At 48.4% G+C, this 9,831-nt stretch overlaps 1 protein-coding gene across 1 annotated transcript; it reads left to right on the top strand.

The window, feature by feature from the left end:
• Positions 1 to 5,664: 5,664 nt before the first annotated feature.
• On the top strand, positions 5,665 to 9,753 carry LOC100270649 (histidine--tRNA ligase, cytoplasmic). The gene is made up of 6 exons (XM_044592591.1): positions 5,665 to 7,088; positions 7,250 to 7,429; positions 7,658 to 8,050; positions 8,147 to 8,428; positions 9,027 to 9,167; positions 9,244 to 9,753. Exons 1-6 carry the CDS (start codon positions 5,730 to 5,732, stop codon positions 9,544 to 9,546), a joined length of 2,658 nt encoding a protein of 885 aa, XP_044448526.1. The 5' UTR covers positions 5,665 to 5,729; the 3' UTR covers positions 9,547 to 9,753.
• Positions 9,754 to 9,831: the final 78 nt, after the last annotated feature.

The raw sequence follows: 9,831 nt of genomic DNA, 5'->3' as shown, positions 1-9,831 counted from the left end.
CGCGCTCCGCCCCCATGGCAAGCGCAGCGCTTGCCGCTCCCGCGACCAATGCCAGAGACGGAGCCAGGGGGCTCCGGGCCCTTGCTCCCGCCTTGCGACGGGTGTAGTGGCCACCCAAGTTCAAGCCGGAGATGCCACCGCGTTACGACGGCGTGGCGGATCCGGTGGCTTTCCTGCTAGCGTACGAGGAAGCCGTCCTCAAGGCCGGGGGCGACGACAAGGTCATGGCCAACTGGCTTCCCATGGCCCTGACCGGCGTGCCGCGCACCTGGCTGCTCAACCTCCCCGGATCCACAGTGGCATCTTGGGAGGAGCTGCGCAATCTCTTCGTCGCGCGCTTCACGGCACCGGCACCCCACGCGGTCGCGGCCCTTCTCGGCGGCTCGCAAGCACCGCCCTCGGATCGTCACATCAAGTTGTTCCTTCGCCAGATCGGCGCCACTTCCAAGCGCCAGGGGGCTCCACCGGGCTGGGCCGCGCCCGAGGCCGACCTCACCTCCGACTCAGGGGATCACCCCGTCTCCACCGCCAGCTCGGGTATGCTCCCAATGCTTTGCACTCCCACCATCTGCAACGTGGCCATCACCAAGACCCTCATCGACGGCGGCGCCGGCCTTAACGTGCTCTCCATGGAGGCCTTCGGCCTCCTTCACGTACCACTCGAGCGGCTCTACCTCAGCAAGCCTTTCTCAGGAGTTGGCGGCGGCACCGCCCACTCCCTGGGGCAGATCCGCCTTCCTGTCACCTTCGCGCGCGCGGCAATTACCGCACCGAGCTGGTCGACTTCGACATCGCCCGCATCGGCCTCCCGTACAACGCCATCCTCGGGTACCCAGCTCTGGCCCAGTTTATGGCAGCAATCCATTCGGCTTACAACTTCATGAAGAAGTACCGGCGAGTTCGGGCATTTTCCGGAATGGTTCCAGATGAGTTCGGGCATTTTCCGGAGTACCGGGAGGTTACCGGAACCCCCCGGGGAGTCATTGGGCCTTAATGGGCCTTAGTGGGAGAGAGGAGGAGGCGGTCAGGTGGAGGGCGCCCCCCAAGCCCAATCCGAATTGGGTGGGGGCCGGCCCCCCTTTCCTTCTCTCCTTCTCCTTCTTCCTTCTTCTCCTACTCCAACTAAGGAAGGGGGGAAACCTACTCCTACTGGGAGTAGAACTCCTCCCTTGGGCACGCCATGAGAGGGCCGGCCCTCCTCTCCTCTCCTCCATTCCTTTATATACGCGGGAGGGGGCACCCCATAGACACACAAGTTGATTGTTTAGTCGTGTGCGGTGCCCCCCTCCACAGATTTCCACCTCGGTCATATCGTTGCAGTGCTTAGGCGAAGCCCTACGCCGGTAGCTTCATCATCACCGTCATCACGCCGTCATGCTGACGAAACTCTCCCTCGACCTCAGCTGGATTTAGAGTTCGTGGGACATCACCGAGCTGAACGTGTGCAGATCGCGGAGGTGCCGTACCTTCAGTGCTAGGATCGGTCGGATCGTGAAGACGTACAACTACATCAACCGCGTTGTCATAACTCTTCCGCTTTCGGCCTACGAGGGTACGTGGACACACTCTCCCCTCTCATTGCTATGCATCTCCTAGATAGATCTTGCATGTGCGTAGGAATTTTTTTGAAATTACTGCGTTCCCCAACAACTACCTCTGTCTAGGTTTATTGGCCCCCTTCGTATTTGTGTCAAATTTTGGCCGTAGATTTGACTAACAAAATATAAGTTGTATGTCACAAAATTTACATTGTTGGATTCATATTAGAAAGAGATTTTTAGTGGTACCATTTTTGTGGTATAAAACTTACTTTTTGGTAGTTAAATCAAAGTACAAAGTTTGACCCAAAATACAAAGGGAACTAATAAACAGGATGGAGGTAGTGATAATTATTGGTGGCTGGTTTGCTTGATGGGTATGTGGTGACTCCCGACGAGTTGTCGGACTGTGGACTGTGATGGTGTCGATCTAGGCCTTGTTCTTAGGCTTGCACCGTCGGTGATGCTCTGGATAGTGCTTTGCGGTACAATGCTTGTGCTGGCTTCGGTGTGGTGGTGGTGTGTTGGGAACGTCATCCCCAACATAGGTGCTCGGTTCTCCCGACAAAATCCATGCTCGACTTTGGTCGGGATAAATGGCGAATGATGCCTTTGGGTGTGTTTTTTCTTGTTGGAGGCGTCACCGAAGGGATTTGACACCTCTCTTAACCTCAAGATATTGTCTCCCGGTGAAAATCGTGTTTGATGGTGGTGCCCTGGTGTCATTACTTCGTTGGAACTATTTTCTTGGAGCCAAATCTTGTGATGGAGCACCATGTCAGTGGTGATGTGGATGTTCTGGACCATGTAGTGATGTGGTGAGCGTTTTCATTGGCGGTGAATTCATTGGCTCGCTCCACAACATCCCCAACGCACCGACCCAAACAACCATACATATGTTAAGCGGGATAGCCGGGTGGGGTCCAAGAAAGATGACCTCCTCTGCTTGGTGGCCGAACATCAGTTGCCCAAACCAGCACATGAGCTGGCACAAACTGGGCTGGCTCCCTGTGTGAAAAATGCCTATCCCCCATGAAACGATACACATAGGGTAAGGGCAAGGGCCGCCAGACGAGGCGGCTTCGCGCGTGGACCATAAGGCTGTTAGCTCGGTGACGAATGCCCATGCCCAATCGGATAACGAGGAGGGCGCCAGGCAGACAACGACGCGAGGTGCCCTCGAGTGCGGATGCCCCCAAGAGGTGGGTACTCCAACAACTTTTATAAGAGTGATACCACTCTCTCATTTTTCACATACCAGGAAAAAAAGAAACAAATAAATAGTAGGACTAATTGTGTAATAGACCTCTTGTGTTCCGGGCTAATTTAGCATGTTGCATGTGGTGCCTCTGCTAGTAGAATGCCCGTATGTTGCTACAAGTTATAATGCATATAAATGAATCAAACAAATGATTAAGGGCGTCTCCAAGATCGAAGCTCATGCTCATTTCTCTTTCATACGTCGTCATGTTCGGACATCAAACGGGCACCCAACGGCCTCCCCAAAATTCAGTTGTGTGGTTAGTCCAGGCTCCCTCAAATCTAGCCCATATGTGAGGGGGAAATGTGGTTGTCCGGACATCTGGCACGTTATCTCCAACACATGGTCCGAACACAATAATATCACCCAACAATGCACCCTTCCCTTTTCCCGCCAATCCCTTCCTTTCCCACTCGGTTTCCCACTGTAGCGGGACATTTCTTGCTGGAGCCCTCTCCTTTAAAAACGGATGACACCCCACCTCACCTTCTCCATGGCACCCTCTGTCCTTCACACAGTACTTCCCCAGGGATCGCCAAGGAGGAGTCCCCCACCACCCGTCAAGCTCTTCGCCCTGATCTTATCCTCCCGTGTTCATGCTGACCCGCCACCACCATCAAGGGGGAGGAGCCGTCACCGCCTGTGACGCCCCGAGCCAAATAAGGCAGGTTCGATGTCTCCAGATCCATTGCCACGTTGTAAAATACAGTTGAATGTCGTGCATTACCACGAAACAAAAATATGATGTCCGTTGTTGGGCATGAAACTGACATGTCACTGTGTCCGTTATTAACTCTTGAAGCATCCAACCAATGAATTTACCCTTGTATCCCAACTAAAACTTGTACGACTTGATGAAAAAAATGAATCGCTCGCCCATGCAATTTGCTAACTTGATGCACTATCTATAATGAAATGCAATTTGCCACATTTTCTAAATTAAGAAAATTATTCCGCCCAGACAACCGTAATTGAGCAGACCAGCCCCAACCCCATCCTGCTCACTCTCACCCATCATTCCTATCATAAAAATCAGCTAACTCGTGTTCTAACCAAGCCAGTGATCGCCGCCGCCATGGCAGGCCAATAGCAAGAGACAAGGGCGACAAATCGCCTTCAGATGTTAGCAGCGGGGGGTGGGTTCGTGGGGTGCCTCTTGGGCTGGCCAGCTGAAATCCCACGGGCCGACGGTGGTGGCCGAAGCCATGACGAGGGATGAGGGGGAAGAGAGGGATTGGACTGGATCCCCTCCTTGTGCTGCTCTATCCTTGTCGGCGACAGCGGTGTTGAATCGGTAGCGACAACAACGTTGAACCGAGGGGGTGAGCGAAAGGGGGCAGACGTGAAGCAGGGAAGTTTTCTTCTTGTTGTTGAAACGTTTCTTTTTTCGCTCACTGATGGCAACGGGGTACACTTAGGGTGAGGGGGGGGGGTCGAGGGAGAGGAAATTTGACGTACCACGATACAACTCATCAACTCACTTTAACAGTAGAGATTTGGTCTTTAGAAATTGATTAGAGATTGACCGTGATTTATTCCTGCCCATAAAAATGTTACCAAATATACAAAAGATTGATTTGATTACAAATTAATAGTAGAGATTTTGTCTTTAGAAATTGATTAGAGATTGACCATGATTTATTCCTTACCAAACATACCAAATATTGATCTGATTTGGTAGATAAAATCAGTTTAAATAGATCGTGGGCTAAACTCTGGTCAAATATATTGGTGGAATAAAAAACGGTGGAGGAGGATTAACTGGAGTGGAGGCGACGTTATCAAACATTGATTCCTTTTAGTAAATGTTGCTTAGTGTTATCAAACATTGATTCCTTTCTATAGATTTGGTCTTTAAAGATTGATTAGAGATAAATCATGATTGATTACTTTTCATAACAATATTATTAAATTGGGTAGATCAAAATCATAGTAAGTAGACCACTGGGCTAAAAACCAAATTTAGTAAATTGTTGGGATAGAGGGTGATTTAATAGGAATGAAAGTGACACTACCAACTTACCATGGTGTATAGGTCTCTGTGTATATTGCTATAGTATGTCGAGCACAAAATAATAGGTTGGTCATAGAAAAAATGAAACAGAAAAAAAGAAACCAAAAAATGAAAGAGAAAAAAAATTAAAAACAAAAACACGCACACGCGTCAAATGGGATGACCAACTTTGATTATAGTTGATATTTGTTAAGATTTGATTTGATTTATGTATGAGTAGTGAAAGGGAAGAAAGTTTAGATTTAGTTGAGATTGATTTGAATGGGTTAATTCATGGCATTGTTTTGGGAGACTGCTGATTTGACTGAGTTAATGCACGTGTCAAATAGACCTGCCTAAATTGGTTGCGCTTGAGCGAAAGGACGCATCTAAGATGCTCGATATAAAGGTGTTGGGTTGTAAGGCGAGACTACCAAGGCCCCTTTAGGAGTGGAGATGATAGTGAGGTAGTGACATTGTATTTAAAAACCGGAGGGAGTATAATTTTTTTGCATTAAATATTCGATTTTTCAACATCATTTACCTTTGTATTCTCTTATTAACAATCACACGCATGATACATAATAGGATGTGCCAGCGATTTCATGACCAAGATAATTAATTTAAGAGACAATACGTTGTACTACTAATATTTCTGAGAAATAATAGTACTGTATCTGAATTTCCTGAAAATTGTTTATGCTATACTACCACTCTGGTCTTACCTTTTGACAATTCTGTGTACCCCTGCGTGTCTTGGCGGTCACTCTTTTTAACGGCAAAATCTTGGCGGTCACGTTTTTATCATCTTTTTTGACGCCCCATTAATTTTTTGTACCCCTCGTAGACATGCTTGTTTTTGGGTTTTGATTTGACTCAAGCACGTCCACTGGATCACCGTCCCTTTTCCCTCTTGCTCTAGGGTTTTCCATCTGCCATGGCTACTCCCGCCGCCGCCGCCGTGACGCTCGCGGGCAAGGGCGCCGTGCTCACCCCCGCCGCCGTCTACGCGCTCTCCGTCGGCCTCGCCGACCCCGTCATCGACGCCTCCGCGCTCCAGAGGCTCTCCAGCCGCGCCCCCTCCCCGCAGGAGACCCCTGGATCGCTCCGGGACCTGGATTTGGCGCCGCACGAGTCCCGCGCGGCCGCGGCGGTGCTTCTCAACAAGCTCCTCCTGACGGCGAATGACTCCTCCTCCGCGCTCGTCACCGCCGCGACGGCCAACGCCCTCGCCGGGTCGCTCGAGCTCGCAGCGGCGCTGCCACCCGCCACCCGCGACGAGGCCGCCGTCGCCGCGGCGTCCGCGCCGGTGGCCGTCGCCTTCGCCGCATTGATCGACTGCTGCGCCACCCCTCTTGCCCGTGTCGCCGACGCCCTCGCGGCGCTGTCATGTGAGGCCGCGCGGGGGGGCGCCACGGCGTTCGACGTGCCCGCGTCCGGCGACGGCCTCTCCGACAAGGACGAGGCTGATGTGGGCGCTGATATCAAGATGCTCTTATTGGGGTCCAAGCTAGTGGGCAACGGTGGAGACGCCTCTGCGGCCATGTTTGCCAAGGTGCCTGCTGTCAACGGAGCTCTCCGCGAGTCTGTGCGCGCACTGCACAAGAAGGTGAGGGTTGAGCTTAATGCTCCAGTGAAGCTGGGGAAGAGGGATGCTAGTGGAACGGGTGAGGGGAAGGAGGAGGCGTTGGTGGTACTGGCGACACAGCTTGCAAGGTCGTTGAATGCAATGTGCAAACAGAGCGTCGCTCGCGCAAGGTTCTGTGCAGGGAGCATTGCTGAGGCCGAGCTCCGGGAGAAGCTTGCCGGTGGCGTTAATGTTGATGATTTGAAGGGGATGCTCGATAAAGTTATGGTTGATTCAGATGCGGTGTCGGTATTGCGGGAGGTGTACAACTACTTGCTCAAGTTTAGGGACTTCCTTGCATGGGAGGCAGCTGTCGCGATGGCTGTGATTGAAATGGACAGTTCAATTGAGAAGCCTCAAGCTGGTGGGAAGAATGAAGCTGGCAGTTCAGCGGAGAAGGCACAAGCTGGTGGGGAGAAAGTGAAGGGTGACAGGAAAAGCAAGAAGAAAACGTTGGGGAAGGGAACTTCTGCTGTACTCGCTCTGCTTAGGGAGCATGCTACAGATGGAAAAGCCGTTGCTTGTGTGAATTCTGCGTTGATTGCAGATTGGGGAATTGAGCTGTCTCTGTTGTTTGATCCTAAGTGCCCCAAATTGGACTCCCTTGTGGAGAAAGTCAAGGAGATTGTGGAGAGCAATGAAGTAGGAAGATTGCCTAAAATTCCCAAGGTAATTATCATTTTGTTTGCACATTTGGATGCTACATTTATGTTGTCTTGTGTTGTCTTTCTGCTTCAATTGTTTCTGTTGAGTTGATTTCAGAAACATCCTAATAACCAGTCAATTTTTTACTATTTCTCTATCTAAATGCTTATCCTTACTCTCGCTAGGGAACACGTGACTTTGGGAGAGAGCAAATGGCCATAAGGGAGCGCGCGTTTTCAATAATTACAAGTGTATTTAAGATGCACGGTGGTGTTGCACTTGATACCCCTGTATTCGAGTTGAGAGAAACCTTGATGGGCAAATATGGTGAAGACTCCAAGTTGGTATATGACCTTGCTGATCAGGTAAAGTTTTTATGTCTTTTTGTACTTAACGTTAGTAGGAGTGTAGCACACTGGGATACCAGAACTTGTTCAGTTGTCATGTGCTGGTTTGTTATATAAATTATTCAAGCAAGGTTAAGGGGAATTGTTAGTATTCAACAATTTGGTTGGTCCTTTGTCGCAGTATATTCCTTATATTACACTCTTAGTAATATTTTATATGAAGTCTTACCATCGAATAACCTGCAGGGTGGTGAGCTTTGTTCGTTGCGCTATGATCTGACTGTTCCATTTGCCCGTTATGTTGCCATGAATAACATAAGTGCCATCAAGAGATACCAGATAGCCAAAGTATACAGGAGAGATAACCCTTCAAAGGGAAGATATCGAGAATTCTACCAGTGTGACTTCGACATTGCCGGAGTATATGAGCCTATGGAACCAGATTTCGAGGTTGTCAAAGTTTTGACTGAATTACTGGATAAGTTGGATATTGGCGTCTATGAGATAAAGTTAAATCACAGAAAGTTACTTGATGGAATGTTGGAGATCTGTGGTGTGCCTGCTGAGAAATTCAGAACAGTTTGCTCAAGTATTGACAAGCTAGACAAACTAACCTTTGAAGAGGTGAAAAAAGAACTGGTGAGCATCCAAACTCCCTTTTTTGCTTTTATATGTTGATGTAATCTTGATGTTGATATATTTGTCATAGTCCTAATTGTTCTTACGCTGACTTAGGTGGAAGAGAAAGGTGTATCAAATGAAACCGCTGAAAATATTGGCAGTTTAGTGAAGACAAAAGGACCTCCACTAGAAGTTTTGCTAGAGTTGCGAAAGGAGGGCAGCAAGTTCATGGAGAACGAGGGGTCTGTTGTTGCATTAAATGAGCTGGAGATATTATTCAAAGCTCTAGAAAAAGCGAATGCCCTTGACAGGATAAGTTTTGATTTAAGCCTTGCTAGAGGCCTTGATTACTACACTGGTGTGATATATGAAGCTGTGTTCAAGGGCGTCACACAGGTTTGGAATCTTCATTCACATCTGCGCCTCACTTGTTACCTGTGTTCTCACTTAGTCATTTGTTTGCAATCATATTCCTATGTACTAGGCATCGTTTTGTATTGCCAGTGTTTTCTATTAATCACCATTTGAAGATTCGTTGCTTGATATACTGGTTTCTGACATGTACCATCGCATTTATCATCTGAAAGCATATTCTACGTTACCTTTTGTCTGCTGTAACACTACAATTGGTTTACTGTACATTGATTTATATCTGAAAACTTTAATTATGGTTTGGGCTTTGTTTTATAATCCAGTGCTTTCAATCAATCACCTTTTTAAGACCCATTGCTTGACCCATTTGATTCAGAGATCTCAAAGCATATTTTACATTTCCTTTTCCTCATGTACTTCCTCCGCCCCAAAATAAGTGTCTCAACTTTGTACACTAAAGTTGAGACACTTATTTTGGGACGGAGGGAGTACATTATATTTGGCTTACTGTACAATGATCTATATCTGAATTTTCTTCATCGTGTTTAAGCATGGCAAGTACCTTTCCTAACTAAGCGAACAACCTTTTGCTGATTCCTGTGCTCACAATGTTTCTCTATAGGTTGGCTCTATTGCTGCTGGTGGCAGGTACGACAAGCTTGTCGGCATGTTCAGCAACAAGCAAGTCCCTGCTGTTGGCGTCAGCCTTGGAATAGAAAGAGTTTTTGCTATCATGGAGCAACAGGAGAAAGAAAAGAACCAGGTATTTCTTAATGCCCCTATCATTACGTCTTTGTTGCAGCAATGTAGCAAAACTGATCTTGGCCCTTGAATCGCAGGTGATCCGGGCCACCGAGACGGAGGTTTTGGTGTCGATTCTGGGCAAGGACCTCATATTGGCCGCCGAGCTTGTGAACGAGCTGTGGAGTGCTGGGATAAAGGCAGAGTTCAAGCTCACCACCAGGGTGCAGAACCACATAAAGTATGCGACGCAGACAGGCATCCCGTGGATGGTGCTGGTCGGCGAGTCCGAGTTGAGGGACGGGAAGGTGAAACTGAAGGACATTAGGGCTAACCAGGAAGAGGAGGTTCCAAGGAAAGATTTCGTTGAGGTGCTGAAGCAGAGATTATCTAACCCTTAGAGATGAAATCTTCGAAAGATGTAGAATGTGTGTGACTGGGCGATACATCGTTGTTGGTTTTCTTGTGCATCCATTTTGCTGATGCTGAGATGTGTACACAAGACGGTGCGGCTCCTTGATTTAATACTGATGATCACAAATTGTTTGAACTGTTGCCTTGTATGTTGAGTGCTTGGTGGAATGAAATCCCTGAATTCCAAACTTACAGTACAGATAGCTTCGGATCTACTCCCTCCATACCAAAATATTAGACTGCAAATTAGACGTTTTTGCAGTTTAAATTGA

This window comes from Triticum aestivum, chromosome 1D (assembly GCF_018294505.1).
Source record: "Triticum aestivum cultivar Chinese Spring chromosome 1D, IWGSC CS RefSeq v2.1, whole genome shotgun sequence".
In the NCBI taxonomy this organism is placed as follows: Eukaryota; Viridiplantae; Streptophyta; class Magnoliopsida; order Poales; family Poaceae; genus Triticum; species Triticum aestivum.
The sequence above is the reverse complement of the archived record's forward strand: the minus strand, read 5'-3'. Positions and strand labels throughout refer to the sequence as shown.

What these genes read in the sequence shown, in the direction of transcription:
- LOC100270649 (XM_044592591.1), top strand. Translation starts at nt 5,730, where the DNA reads ATGGCTACTCCCGCCGCCGCCGCCGTGACGCTCGCGGGCAAGGGCGCC. An exon ending in AAGAGGTGAAAAAAGAACTG is followed by an intron (nt 8,051 to 8,146) that starts GTGAGCATCCAA and finishes ACGCTGACTTAG; the next exon opens with GTGGAAGAGAAAGGTGTATC. An exon ending in TGTTCAAGGGCGTCACACAG is followed by an intron (nt 8,429 to 9,026) that starts GTTTGGAATCTT and finishes GTTTCTCTATAG; the next exon opens with GTTGGCTCTATTGCTGCTGG.